This window comes from Sus scrofa, chromosome 12 (genome assembly GCF_054392235.1).
Source record: "Sus scrofa isolate SSC_HxYL_T2T_F1_AM1 chromosome 12, Sscrofa_HxYL_maternal_Yorkshire_Landrace_v2.0, whole genome shotgun sequence".
NCBI classification, from domain to species: domain Eukaryota; kingdom Metazoa; phylum Chordata; class Mammalia; order Artiodactyla; family Suidae; genus Sus; species Sus scrofa.
Genome location: NC_139394.1, coordinates 17,135,134 through 17,150,640, shown reverse-complemented (window position 1 = coordinate 17,150,640; position 15,507 = coordinate 17,135,134). Strand labels below are relative to the sequence as shown.

The window sequence follows — 15,507 nt, the reverse complement described above, 5'->3', positions numbered from 1 at the left end:
CGAACAGCTTACAGGGTGGAGTGTGGTGCTGCAAAAGCAGATGGAGGTCAGACAGCTTGCCATCTGGGTGTCCTACATGTCCGTGTGGCCTGCTGAACCTGTGAGGCTGTTCTGTACACCTCAACGCATGGGCTCCGTGTGCCCCTTCCCCTCCAGGCGCCCTAACACACCAGTGTAGCACCCCCCAGGACAGTAAAAACACAGAAAACAAGGGTCTCCAAGGCCCACAGGCATCTCTCTTGCATCCCTCCTCTTGTGTTTACTTCTTGGACCAATACAGTTACAGCCATGGTATCACTGAGTTCTTTGTGAAATACAGACCCACAGATCTTGAAGAGCCATAGATCCCTTTAAGAGTTTGGATTCCCTTTGTGGCTCAGTGGTTAATGAACCCAACTAGGATCTGTGAGGATGCAGATTTGATTCCTGGCCTCGCTCAGTGGGTTAAGGACCCAATGCCCCAAGCTGCATTGTAGGCTGCAGACACGGCTCAGATCTGGTGTTGCTGTGGCTGTGGTGTAGGCTAGTGGCTACAGCTCCAATTTGACCCCTAGCCTAGGAACCTCCATATACCCTAAAAAGCCAAGGAAAAAAAAAAAAGTTTGTCTTTACAGCAAGCTTAGCTCAGATTCATCCCTACTATGAAAAAACAACCCAAGGAAAACTACATAACAGAAGACCAAATAGCATGACTTTGACTTAAAAATGACAAATGTCATGATGAGTTGAGTCCCTATAATTGCCTTGGCTCTGACAACCCCTTCTCCACACTGTCCTCCAGACCCACTTGAAAGAAGTGTCACCACAGAGGGGCTGTCCGGCCAACTCCCCACAGGTACTTACAGACGTGCTGGCTGTAACCTGTGGGCTAGAGCTGGTGGGTGCAGAAGTGTCTGATGAGGCGGAGAGCTGTCGCACCAAGGGACTGTGTGGTGGATGGTGGGTGGCCGCCAAGTAGCTCGAACTGCCCATGTCCGTGTGATGCTTCAACACTGCAGAAGTCAACAGAAAAGAGGAATGAATATGTGGCTACCTTGACCAGCTCGTCTTCCAGCACAAGCAAGGAATGCCAGCAATACACAGAAAGGCAAAAATGCTTTCTAAGCCTAGAGGATAAAAAGACGAAGCAAACTGGTTGGCAGGAGGTGGGGGGTGGAGCAGAGGTTGCTGCAGCAGTGAGAGCAGTGACCCACACTCAGAGGCAGCAGGGCCTTCTACTCTGCCTTTCTAGAGAGTGCAGGACAAAGCTAGGGACAATGACAAGAAGCCCAGGCTGCCCCGGAAAGCCGAGCAGGTGCAAATGCAGGCAGAGGTGCCGGGCCTGGCCCTACCTTCACTTCTCTCAGATGAATGGTCTCGCAATCTCATTTTGCTGTGGTTTGGGTCATGCACTGGTGGCGGTGGGTTGAGCAAGCGCTCTGCTTTTGGCGCTGTCACTCGATCCACCATAGGCACAGCCCCCACATCGTCTAAGTGCTGCCTGTGGGTCCTGTCAGGCCGGGTTTGGTGATGGGACAGCTCTGAAGAGGGGAACAGAAAAAGAGCTGTGAAGTATCTTTTCTCATTCTTTTCTTATTTGAGTTCCGAGCTCCTGAGTTCTCTCTAGGCCAGTAATAGACAAACCAAGGGCAGCACAACAATCCTCTGGGACTTCAGCTTCCAGCAAATAACACAATGGCCAGGATAGGCCAGGGAGCCCACAGGGCCCTCAACCAGAGAAAAATGCAACACCAGACTAAGAAGAGAGCCTGCCCAATGGACCCAACTTCATGTCTCCACTGGCTGTTCACTGAGCCCCAAGACACATGGTGTCTGGAATGATTTTCCAAGTCCATCTGAGAGCATCCAAGACAAGTAGAAAAAGACGACTGTGAGCTGAATTTACACAAGTCAATTGCCTCTCCCAACCCCAACACAGTGCCATTGCCAAGGCCACATCAATAACCGGAGACCATAAAAGGAACAGAACTGTAATTGGAGGACTCTCTGCATCCCTGCAACTTACTCGCTGTTGTTAGGAAGGAGTTGACCAACTTGTGCCTGTCTTTACGAGTTGGATCTGGCAGACTGCCTGGCATGGGTGCTCTGTGCTTAAGTGAAAACTTTTTTGGAGGTTTGATTTTGTCAAAAGGCTTGTTCTGCCACTGAGATTTCAGCATGCTCTGGAAGTGCAGGCTTGTGGGAATATCTGCAAGGAACAGAACACCACAGGTTAGTCCAGACCCCAGGCTCTGAGGCATGTTCACAGTAACCCCAGCTCTCCAGTGAGCAAGACCCTCACCACATCCTTTTATTTGCCCGGTGGCAGGGTAACCAAGCAGGACAAGTGCTATCACGTGGAAGACCTGTTTATAGGAACTTTACTGAAAGTCACTCTTATTCATAGGCAAGTCGCTGTTGCCTTTTATTCTCAAGTTCCAAATAAAAACAAAGTCTAAAACCTTTTGTTAGATGATGGATTTTTTTTTCTTTGTTGGTATGTTCTAACTGTTAACTTTACCGTTTTGAAATACTGACATACATCCTGTTCTTATTCTTCAAGAAACAAACATTTCAAACCTACTTCTATCAATGTAAAGCTAATCAGGACACATTCATTCAATGGCTATGTTCTGTCTACTATTTCATTAGGTACTGTGCTGGGTACTAAACCTTCCCCTAAACAAGAACTACACCTTCTTCCCCTCCTTCCTCCAGACCTCCACCACATCCCACCTGCAGTACCTAAGTTTGTGAGCTCATCAGTTAATATTCAGTATCACAAATTAGTCTTCTAGACTTTTTTCTTTTTTGCCACACCTGCAGCATGCAGAAGTTCCCTGGCCAAGGATCAAACCCAAGCCACAGCAGTGACAATGCTGAATCCTGAACCACCAGGCCACCAGGGGAGCTCCTCTTTTAGGCTTAATTATACTCTTTTTGAGGGTCATTACTGTTTCTTTCATCTTTTCATTTTGTTAGTTTCCTTTTTTATTTTCCTGAGACTGTGGCACTGAGTAATTTTTTATTTTTTTCATTTTTAGGGCCACACCTGTGGCATATGGAAGCTCCCAGGCTAGGGGTCAAATCCGAGCTATAGCTGCTGGCCTACACCAGAGCCACAGCAACATGGGATCCGAGCTGCACCTGCGACCTACACCACAGCTCACGGAAACACCATATCCTTAACCCACTGAGCAAGGCCAGGGATCGAACCTGCGTCCTCATGGATGCTAGTCAGATTTGTTTCTGCTGAGCCACGAAGGGAACTCCCCAGTATTTCAGATTTTTGATGACATAACAAGTGACAGCACTTTAAAAAGTTTCAATTTATAACTGTTCACTGCTATTACATGGAAATACAGTCATTTTGGGGAGTTCCCTTCGTGGCTCAGTGGTTAATGAACCTGACTAGGATCCATAACGATATGGGTTCGATCCCTGGCCTTGCTCAGTGGGTTGGGGATCTGGCCTTGCTGTTGCTGTGGCACAGGCTGGCAGCTGTAGCTCCGATTTAACCCCTAGCCTGGGAATTTCCACATGCTGTGGGGGCGGCCCAAAAAACCCAAAAAACCGAACAAAACAACAAAACAAACAAAAAAACACCAGTGATTTTTAATATAGTGACCTATATCCTGTGATCTTGCTAAATTCACTACTAAGTTTTGGTTGTTGTTGTGGAGTTCTTAGGATTTTCTTTTATTTTTCTTTTTTGTCTTTTTAGGGCCACACAAGCAGCATATGAGGTTTCCCAGGCTAGGGGTCTAATCGGAGCTGTAGCCACTGGCCTACGCCACAGCCACAGCCACTTGGGATCAGAGCTGTGTCTGCAACCTACACCACAGTTCATGGCAACGCCAGATCCTTAACCCACTGAGTGAGGCCAGGGATCGAACCCACATCCTTGTGGATTCTAGTCGGGTTCCTTAACTGCTGAGCCACAAAGGGAACTCCCAGCATGCCTTTTATTTCTATTTCCTGCTCTATTACTCAGATTAGAACCTCTAGTGGCAATCTGAAACTTAGATTTTCCTTTTTATAGTCTTGTTCTGAAATTTCACTACCATGGATATAGGGGGTTGGGTCTTACGTCAGGGTTCTGAAAAGTTTTCCAAGAACTTTTTAAATCTGAAGACCAGCTTAGCTCTCTTTAGCTCCTAGTTCCTCCTAGGAATCATTAACCACCTGGGACATACTCAAAAGTCCCGGCCCCTGAGTCCCTAACTCCTGCTGCAGGACAGAAATGCCACTGCTTGGTAGAAAAGGAGAAAAATCCAACCTAGCTACATTCCAAAACAAGTCCAAATGTATCACCCAGACAAATGGCCAGGTTCCATCCCTACTTCTACGTCCTTTCTCACTGGGGGTGAAGAAGCTCCTCACACCAGCTCCTACCCTATAGGAGTTTACTCAAAATCATGTGCTCCTTTTCTCTAGTTTTATTTCTCCACAGTTATCCTGTTTTTCGTCTTTCCAAAACAGCTCCAAACTCCATTTATTCATGGCATGCCTCTTTTTCCAGGATTATTAAAGATTTATTTAATATATTTTCTAAACATGTATGGGGTTTTGGCTCCCAGGGAAGGGAGAGGATGTGCCCAATCTGGTGGGGGGCAGGGGGTAGAGAAGAGGGGACTAAAGGAATATGCACTGAACTCACTGAACCTGGGCCCAGTGCAGGGTGGCTGTCATTATCACTTAATCTGCATAACAATTACAGGATGTAAGTATTATCATGCTCCTTTTAAAGATAAGAAACAGGTTCAGAGAGGTAAATTAACTGTCCAAGGTTAAATAGTTTACTAAGTAACAATCAACCGTCAAACTCAGGTCTGTATAACCCTAAAAACCATACTCTTAGCCACTACATCATGAGATTATTCTTTGGCCTAAGGAATGGAATGGTTTAATTCTGAGGTGGAATCTGGTATTTCTCAAATTATTCCCAAGGGACTGAGAGTATAGGATATTTTTCAATAAAGTTCAGTAAAGCAGCTTGGCTCTTTGCTACCGTGTAGACCATATAGCTCATGACACAAAAAGAACAAGCTACATCTGTGGGGACAGTGTTGTCTTCTGAAAAAAAATTTCGATAATCATTCTTTCTTTTCTACACTTAAGAACCAATTCACCTATATCCCAACCGCTAAAATAATCGTCAGCTTTCAGTCAGGTCAAGGACATCGGAGCTCACTGTGGTCCCAGCCCTTAGACCTCACCCCAAAACCCTCAGTAAAATGGTTAATTCTTCCACCCTCCAAAAGGTCAAATGTTTAAAAAAAAAAAAAAAAAAGATCTCCCATAAGAATTGAGTTTAGAGATACTAATGGTACAAATTCTTTGCTCTAAATCGGTGGTTGGGGAAAAGGGTATACAGGAAATACAGCATCGTCTAGAGGCATTCTGCAGCTGAGCTGAGCCCAAAGGTATAAAGAAGGCTCAAGAAGTGGGAGAACACCTTCTCTATATCCCAGGAAACCCCTTTGCCAGCAGGAGAGTTACTCCCACTTGGCAAAGGCTATTAATGGGATTACAAAAGCATAGTGATTTCATTTTTTCCCTATATTTTTCCCTAGTCATTGTACTCTCAAGCCTGAAAATTAAGCGAGGGAGAAAAGGAGTTAGGATATAATTATAGTGGAAATAAGGAGGCCTGGTTGTGTATCCTGGCCGAATCACTGAGCAGGAGGAGAAACAAGAACAAATTGCTTAGCTGGGCTTTAGCTTCGTCATCTCTAATATGAGGCAGCAAGACTCGATCAGGGCTGGTAACATCCTAGCACACGTGCTCTCCCCTCTTCTGTCTGACGAAGACACAGGTTAATCCCAACATTCTTTCTGATACCCCAAGATCTTAGACCCATCTCAAAAAATTAGTTAATTAAGCTCAGACAGCCACTATCAATTCCAGTAAGCACAAAAGAGAAAAGACATTTACATGTTACTGCTAGACTCGATGAATGGCGAGTCTCTTCAACTCCAACGTGTTGAACCAAATCAATGACTGCCGTTCCAACTCACTCCTAATCCTCTCCCCTGATTTAAATGCTCTGAAGCGGAAGCTGGCACAAGCGTAGGATGCCACCCTGTGCCCCAGAGTTGAGGAGGTACTAAGCAGAATCAAGAATACCTTCCCCTATAAACCCACTAAATAAGCAGCCAGGGATAATAAACTGTTAAGGGACTCGGGCTCCTGAACTTGCTGTTTTAACTGCTTTCATATAAGAGTGAACAGAAACTGTTACATCCCCTAGTCAGTGAACAAAAATGATCTGTTGGAATTGCTGGTCTGAGCTCACACTCTAATTAAATAATAACACCCGGGATCCACATAGACCCAAAATTCTGAAACAGACTGGATATAGAGGTCCTGAAAGTAAGCAAAGATAGAGTTATAAAATGGAAGAGAACACAATAGGGCCCCATTCAGCTAGAGGATTTCACAGATTCCATACCTGCATAGGTAATGGTGTTAAAGTGCTATTATCAGGCAGGAGGGTGCAGATCAGGTCAATGACAAGAAACAGGTGATTATTAACATTATCTTATGTTACTACTTCCTCAAACAAAATCAAAAGACTTTGACTTCAGGCCCGCATTCCATGATTCACTCAACTGTTTTACTCATTACTTTCCACCATTTTCTCAAGCACACTTCCTTGTGGTGTTTCATAATGCTCACTTCTTCCCCTGCTGGTAAGCTGCAGTAGCCTCAAGTATAGAGCTAGTTGTCTTGGCAAGCTCTCTCGAAACAGCATAAATCTCTATGGCCAGCAGGTGGTGCTCTCACTAAGCACAAACTTAGGTCACCATTCCTTTCCCCAAGGTTATACATCCTCTACATTTCAAGCTAACTGGCTTGATTAAGTAAAAAGGAAACAAGTCCTCTTTTCTGGAGTACCAAAAGGTTATCACACCCTAATGTCTCTACCTTCCAGCCATGCCACAGTTCCTCAAATGAAGAGGAATGGCTGAGGTGTGGGCAACTGGAAGACAGAACTCAAGAGAGCTGCAATTGGTCTCCATCCTAACAAACTACACAAACAGGTTAGGAAACATCAGTAAAACTGCATGAAAATGAAAAGTTCAAAGTCCTGACATCTTTAAATATATTCTAGAGAAGAGTTTGCAAAGGGTGACCCAGAGATCCGGTATGGAGCACATGTTTGGCCCACACAGTACATGCTGGCTGCCAGTCTTCACTATTACTTACTGTTCTACACAATCATATATGGGGAATCTCAATTCTTTAGGAAGCACTATTCGCATAGAATAAGAGCCTCCTCTAGAGTGGGCATCTTTGTGGCCTTTGGAATCTTCCAGTTTACAAATAGATTGAATTAGGAATGTAGCAGTTATTTGGATCAAATCAAAATTATCCCAACAGGAACAATATTAGATATACTAATTAGGTCCCCAGGTCCACCCACAGAAATTCTAACTTATCCATAGGCAAATACGTCTATACCCACTACCTGGATAGTAAAATACAGAAACTATTCTCCTTTTTTTTTTTAAATGGCTGCACTGGTGGCATATGGAAGTTACTAGGCCAGGGATTGAACCCGCGCCTCCACAGCAACCTGAGCTCTTGCAGTTGGACAGGAACTCTCTAATAAGGAGAATTTTAATGACCCAACTCTCTTGTCTAAATCCCATTCACTGTTATGGTTAGGAAGCGTGTGTGTGTGAGTGTGTGTGTGTGTGTGTGAGAGAGAGAGAGAGAGAGAGAGAGGAGGGAGGTGGGGGAGAGAGCGTAGGTGGGGAGGGAAGGGGAACAAGGAAACACAGACACAGGTTTAGAGGAAGGCAGGAAAATGAAGATCATAAAGACCAGAGAAAGGGTTCTCCATATCTTTCCTTACCCTCAGTTGCTACCTATAGTTGCTTGGAGTGGAATGGAGCAGGGAAGTATAAGAACTGAATTCAGATCTATAGATACGATGCAGTCAGAAGGACAGAAAGCATTTTTTTTCCCTTGCCCTTTAAAAAAAAAAAAAAATAATAATAATAAAAAAAGGCATGTGAAGGTTGCCAGGCTAGTGGCTGAATTGGAGCTGTAGCCTCCGGCCTATGCCATAGCCACTCCAATGCTGGATCCAAGCCTCGTCTGCAACCTACACCACAGCTCATGGCAGCAAGGGATGCTTAACCCACTGAGCAAGGCCAGGGATCGAACCTGCATCCTCAAAGATACTCGTCAGGTTTGTTTCCGTTGAGCCACAATGGGAACTCCTTCCTCTCCTCCTCTCCCCCATTTTTTGTCACCCCTCAGCCTCTGGAGTTTCTGGACCAGGGAACAGATCCAAGTTGCAGTTGTGACCTAACCTGCAGCTTCATGCCAGATCCTTAATCCACTGTGCCGGGCTGGGAATGGAAGCTGCGTCCCAGCACTCTCAAGATGCTGCAGATCCCATTGCGCCACAGTGGGAACTCCGAGAAAGTATTAATAAGGAATGGGTACCTTCCCCCTAATAGAGATGCCTAAGGATGGAACAGGAGATGTCAGGTGGGTGGCTTGGGCATATTTGATTGTGGGGATGGGAGGGAACATTCACAACTATGCATGTAATAGTGCTGACCAAAGAATGGATCACCATATTTATCAGCTGATAGTGAGTATGGAAGAGATCTGAACAGAATCAGAATATAACCACAGGTTTCAGGCTTCTTTATTCAAATATAAGACCATACAATTCAACACTATAATCCTAAGAGAGTAACTCAAGAAGCATTCTAGAGTCTTCTTGGTGGCTCTGTCTGTAGTCAGTCTGGAAATGGGCAGAAACCTGACTTCTCTTACTAACCTGACTAGGAAGAAACATGAACTATAGTGAAAAGTTATCAGCCATCTACACAAACTATGTAGCCTGAGATAAACCACAACCTCTTTAGTCCTCTTTCTTGATCTATAAAACTGAAGTAACACCTTTATAAGATCACTTGAAGAAGCAAATGAGGCAAGTATGAGAAGACTGCTCTGTAAACTATAAAATGCTATACAAATATTATCTTAAGTTATATGATTATAATCCAATGGCAAGAGAGAGTAAAAGTCAATGACACTGGAATCTGAAGCACAAAGGAAAATGTTTTAGTGTTTTTAATTTATTAAGTTGTAAGGTTTATTTACCGCTCTATGACTCCTGCAGTTTGTTATCCAATTCTTGTTTTAAGTTTTCTAAATATTTCCACTCTTACTAGAAGTCATATGGCAGCAAGAACATTACACCATGCCCTTTCTTAGGTGGAAGGGAGTCCTGAGAAGGCTTGGAGTAGCTACAGCTTTAGGTGAACACTAAGGAGAATCCAGGAGTTCCCTTGTGGAGCAGTGGATTAAGGATCTGGTGTTGTCACTGCAGTGGCTCGGGTTCAATCCCTGGCCTGGGAACTTCCACATGCCACGGATGCAGCCAAAAAAAGGAGAAAGAATACAACCATGTGAAGATAAAGAATCTGAGGGGATTATAATCATCTAATGTTTGATTGACCAACTGTCAATAAGAGGGGATTCTCCAGGACAGGTATAAGTAATGACTGCTGCTACAAAGGCAGTTGTCTAGTTGTGACTTAGACTAAACCTAGACATTATGATCCATAAAGCCCAAATTATTTAGTATCTGTCCCTTTAAGAAAAAGATGAGGAGTTCCCATTGTGGCTCAGTGGTTAATGAACCCGACTAGCATCCATGAGGATGCAGGTTGCATCCCTGGCCTCGCTCAGTGGGTTAAGGATCTGGCATTGCTGTGAGCTGTGATGTAGGTCACAGATGTGGCTCGGATCTCTCATTGTTGTGGAAGTGGCGTAGGTGGGCAGCTATAGTTCTGATTTGACCCCTGGCCTAGGAACTTCCATATGCTGTAAGTGCAGCCCTAAAAAAAAACAAAAAGAAAGAAAGAAAGGAAAAAAAAAGAGAGAAAAAAGGAAGAAAAAGACAATATACCACTCATGCTAAATTGGGGATTTTTTCCCTCATACCACTAAGTAAATCTTACATCCCACCTAATTCTCACTCCCAGACTCCTATTTCAATTACACTCCTTTCAAAAACCTTGTAGAGACCATCTGTAAGGTGCTACGAAGAAAAACATGGTCCCTTATCCTCAGAGAAACTTAAAATTTAACTAATGAAAAATAAAAGTCCATAAACAGCCACAATATAAGCCATAACATACCAGAGTGATTCAAGAGGGAATGCTTACATTCTGTAGGTTGGGGTCAGATTATGAGATTATTTGAAAATAAATGAAACCAATCCAGATTAAGAAAAGACTGGCTTCCTACAGTGTATAGAATGGTGTTTTCAACATCTTTGCTTATTTAGTAACCCCACCATTTGAAATGTAATAATTAAAAAAAAAAAAAAAAATAGGAGTTCCTGTTGTGGCTCAGCAGGTTATCAACTCGATGGTATCTCTGTGAGGATGTGGGTTTGATTCCTAGCCTCACTCTGGGTTAAGAATCTGATGTTGCCACAAACTGCGGCGTAGGTCGCAGTCGCAGCTTGGATCTGGTGTTGCTGTGGCATAGGCCTGCAGGTGCAGCTCTGATCTGACTGACCCCTAGCCTGGGAACTTCCATGTGCCACAAGCGAGGCCATAAAACAAACAAACAAAAACACCATAAATGCAGATAGTTGTAAAGGTTGTTATTTTTTCAGAATAGTACACACTTTTTTGGCCACACTCTCAGCATTCAGAAGTTTCTGGGCCTGGGATTGAACCTGAGCCACAGCAGTGACAATTCTGAGTCCTTAACCACTAGGCCACCAGGGAACTCTTAGAATACTACACTTTAAATAGTTATAGCAATGTCTCAGTGTGTAAACACACTTAGCTTAACTACAAATATCTTTCTTTTAAATATAGTCAATCAGACTTTAGTCACAGTAAAAATCTAACTTCAGTTATTACTTCTTTCTCTCTTTTTAAAATTTAAATATAGCTGCTATACAATATGTTAGTTTCAGGTGTAAGTAAATTTTTTACTTAATTCCCATAGGATTCTTCTTCAGGAGCCATGAACTCTCTGAAACAATCCTTTGAAAGTGTTCCTACTGCCCGAGGGTTTTGTTTTATACTCTAGGGGGCAAGACTCAATATAAGAGAAAGAGAAATGACTTTCTTTTGTGAAATGGCAGAAAAGCAATTATGAAAAAAGAAGTAGAAAAGGAACATTGGTAGACACAGGCTTATCAGGTAGCACATATAACTCTTAGGATCTATGCTTATGCGCACCCTGGAAAGCAGTCATGTAGCCACAGGCTGTATGTACATACAATCCCAGTGTGAAGACATTCACCCCAAACAGCGCTACTCATCCTGTTTTACATCAAGGCACACACAGACAATACTTTTTAAAAGATATACTGGGGTATAATGGACCAGGCTGCTTGTGCTGTGGTGGGGGCAACTGTCCTAGCCTCACCACTTGAAGGATAATAGGGGGAAATCTCTTAGGAAGCTGCAATCTTTTAGTGGCACATTCTGAACTGAGGGATCTGTTGTGCCCCATTTGTAAACTGCTAAGAGAGACTTCGTTGACAGCAATACCTTGATAGTACCTAAGTTGCATCAAAATCTTGACTTATATTTGCTCTGACCCCTTTACGTCTCATTATTAGACTTTATATTATGTAGCCTTTCTTACCATCTGGAAATGCTAGAACTGGGTGAACACAAGAATCCAACTGGGAAAGGCGTTCCAACAGAGGGGCTTCATAGTGGATTTCTGGAGGCACGGTGCTGGTGCTGCCTGAGCCGCACAGCGCACAGGAAGGGTTCACGTCACAGCCAGAGCGCATCGTGCTGTTCCGGTGAACCTATGAAAAGCCAGACAAAACTTGACAATTCAGTGTCAATAAAAACACAGCTCCTCATTCATTATCCTGAAGATTCAAAAGGCCCTCTCTAGATACCTATATGACAAGACTAACAGAAAGCTTGATTAGTCTGTTAAGATTTCCATTTTTCCACACACTAACCTTCAAAGTAACTAAGTAAACCTTCTTCAACGAAGAAATCCAATTACTTGAAGCCCTTAAGTGCATACCTAGGTATTAAACTTGTGATAGTTTAAAGCTACTGAAACTGTGCTTTCTGAAAACACTTTATAAAACCTGTAAGTTTTCCACTACCTAGATGGTTCTCAACCATCTGCTAAAGTGAACTAGTTGGCCATAGATTTATACGCAGAACATGACTTGCTCTCTTCAGCAACTTCATCTACCTTACTGATGAAGAGCCAACCACACCACTCCTGTTTCAGATCTCCTCCTAAAAGACTTTCAAGTGGTCTCAAATAATGTAGCAAGTTCCCCTAGACCACACAGAACTCCCTTAGCCTGAAAGCTACCTTTAAAGCTCATGCTTAAATAATGAAGATGAATTTGGGGAGTTCCCGCTGTGGCACTAACAGGATCAGCAGCATTTTGGGAGTGCTGGGAGGAAGGTCTGATTCCTGGCTTGGCAGAGTGGGTTAAGGATTCGGTGTTGCCACAGTTGCAGCTTAGGTTGCAATTGCGGCTCAGATCTGATCCCTGGGCCAAGAACTCCACAGGCTATGGGGCAGCCAAAAATAATAATAATAATAATAATCATAATAATTTGGCATGGTGAATGTTCATGCCCATAGCTTTTGTGTTAGATTAATTCCAAGGGGATAGCAACCATTTCCATTAAACTTTCTTTGTATTATGTATGTGGGCAGGATAAGAAAAATCCTCTCCAGTTAGGTCCACAGTGAAAGATAATCGATGTCTTCAAAAGATTTAATTCTGCTTTAAAAAAAAAAAAAAAAAAAAAAGGATGGGATTTTTAATAACTTTATGCCTTGAGGAGAAAACTTCAGGTCATGCTGAATGCAGGATCACTAAGTTCTGGTGTTAGGATGAACAAGCCTGGCATTTGCCGAATCACGACCACAAAAAGTCATTTGGCAGTACACAGTCCTGGAAGAAAGGACTTGCCTGTGGAGTGGCACTGACGAGGGATGCTAGGAGCAAGGGCAGGATCATAATAAAGACAAAAGGGTAGCATCAAAACTCTGTAACAACGTCGAGAGCTGTATTTTGTTTCAGCAGACTTCTCTTGAAAGCGGTCTGCCTTCATACACGCACAGGAGAAAGATAAATATGAGAACAACACAGTCTTTATCAACATTCCCTGACTGCCTCCTTGTGGTGGCATTTATCAGTGGCATTCAAAGAAGGCCCTGTGAAGGTTCGACCAGGCAACTTCCACTGAAGTAAAATAATTCTAGTAAGCTGCAATCGTAGATGCCTTTGAAAGGAAATTATACCAACTAAATGACACTTTTGTGTAGACAACATTAACTGGTTCTGTTTTGGGAAAAAAAATACCCCTTGCGACCTATTTAATCAGGGATGGCTTCTTCTTGGGGGAGACACTATTTTGAGGTAAAGAGAGAGAGGCTATGTTGGCAGGGATGAAAACCACAGACCACATGGCATGTGAATGGGAAAATTCAGGTAATTAGGATCTAAAAATTGCACCAACACTTTAAATATTAAAGAGACTGGGAAAACTTTAGAAAAAAAATCAAAACAAGAAATCTTAAAAGGGAAGCATGTTTTTCCCTCATAAACTAACCCATGCCATCAACTAGCTCTCCAAGTGAGCAACGACAATCCACTTTAGGGCCTCAGTGTATCCCTTAAGCCAGCAGATCGGGTGTAGAGTAAAAAGAATATGGCAAGAATAACAAGAAAAAATTAAGAAAGAGATTAAAAAATAAAAGCTGAAATTACCAAAAGAGGAAATACATACTAGAAACAGCACATTTAAGAGATGCCCTTGGGTTTTTTTGTCTTCTTCCCAACCCCTCCTCAGAAATGGGGCAGATAGGAACAGATAAATTAATCAGATAAGTCATGAAGACTGGCCTAATAAAGAGTAAAAGGAAAAAAATGCAAACATGTAAATAAGAACTCCTCAAAAAGCACTAATTTATAAGTGATAAACTGGATAAAGGATACAATAGCACGCACGCGCACACACACACACACACACACACACGGCCAAGTTAAAATAAAAAGTCCTGACACAGTAATGTTACCCAAATAAAACACTAATATGCAGAGATGCGGAGAGGAGGAAGATAGAGAATGTACAAGAAACCACTGATGTGGGAGGAGATTAAGGAGAGCTTTCACCTTCCATATTATGCATTTCTATAATGTTTAAAAAGAACCTAGAAGTATATAACTATTTTTTTTTTTTTTTTTAATGGCTACACTTGCAGCATATATAAATTCTTGGGCCAGGGATTCAATCTGAGCCACAGCTGTAGCAATGTTGAATCCTTTAACACAATGAGCCAGGCTGGGACTGAACCCATGCCCCTGCACAACTGAAGTCACCGCAGTTGGATTTTTAACCCACTGTACCACAGCAGGAACCCCTAAAAATATCTTAATACAATTTATTAGGAGACATATTTTTGGGAATTTTTTTAGCAACAGTTTTGGCAAGTCTATTTGTTTATTCATTTATTTATTTTTTTAATTAGGGCCACACTTGTGGAATATGGACATTTCCAGGCTAGGGTTCTAATGTGAGCTACAGCCTACACCACAGTCACAACAACGTGGGATCCGAGCCACATCTGTGACTTACACCACAGCTCACAGCAATGCCAGATCCCCGACCCACTCAGCGAGGCCAGGGATCAAACCAGCATCCTCATGGATGCTAGCTGGATTCGTTTCCGCTGCACCACAATGGGAACTCCCTCATATGGATTTCGTAAACAGCCTCCTAACTGGTCTTCCTGCTTTGCCCCTCCTTCCAATGACTCAGTGGAGTAGTTGGTACCATCTTGTTTCATTACCTCAGCCACACCACGTCAGTCCTTTGCTAGTAACCTTCCAATGGCTCCTCATCTCACGAGGAATTAAAACCAAAGTTCTTGCAATGGTGCACACACAGTCCTACACATCTGTCACCTCTATCCCCTCTCTGACTTCATTTCCTGCTTCTCTCCTAGCTCATGCTACCAGTTCTTCTAACTTCCTTGATATTCCCCCCCATACGGAAAGCAAACTTCCAGATCCACTTGGCTCTTCTATTAGTTCTATTATCATTCTCTCACCTCAGGTCTTTTCCTCAAATGTCATCTTAAAAAAAGCTTTTACTGGTGGTCTCAGTGTGGCTTAGCAGGTTAAGAACCTAACTAGTATCCATGAGGATGCGGGTTTGATCCCAGGCCTTGCTCAGTGGGTTAAGGATCCAGTGCTGCCATGAGCTGTGGTGTAGGTTACAGATGCAGCTCAGAGCTGGCGTTGCTGTGGCTATGGTGTAGGCCGGCAGCTGCAACTCCGATTCTACCCCTAGCCTGGGAACTTCCATACGCTGCAGGTGTGGCCCTAAAGAGAAAAAAAAAAAAAAAATTGAATGAACCCGACTAGTATCTATGAGGATGTGGGCTCCATTCCTGGCCTACCTCAGTGGGTTAAGAATCTGGCATTGCTGTGAGCTGTGGTGTAGGTTTCAGACGTGGCTCAGATC

The 15,507-nt window shown here is 43.2% G+C and overlaps 1 protein-coding gene across 19 annotated transcripts in view; it reads right to left on the bottom strand.

The window, feature by feature from the left end:
• KANSL1 (KAT8 regulatory NSL complex subunit 1) overlaps positions 1-15,507 on the bottom strand; it is a 195,588-nt gene that overhangs the window by 7,056 nt on the left and 173,025 nt on the right. For 12 of the 19 annotated variants that reach the window (XM_013989922.3, XM_003131310.7, XM_084984091.1 and 9 more), the window contains 4 exons: positions 11,630-11,801; positions 2,006-2,188; positions 1,332-1,520; positions 844-992 (listed from right to left, as the gene is read on the bottom strand). In XM_013989922.3, the coding sequence (XP_013845376.1) occupies positions 844-992; positions 1,332-1,520; positions 2,006-2,188; positions 11,630-11,801 (693 nt within the window). The remainder of the gene's footprint in view (positions 1-843; positions 993-1,331; positions 1,521-2,005; positions 2,189-11,629; positions 11,802-15,507) is intronic. The other 7 variants (XM_084984100.1, XM_084984102.1, XM_013989925.3 and 4 more) reach the window with 1 other exon arrangement.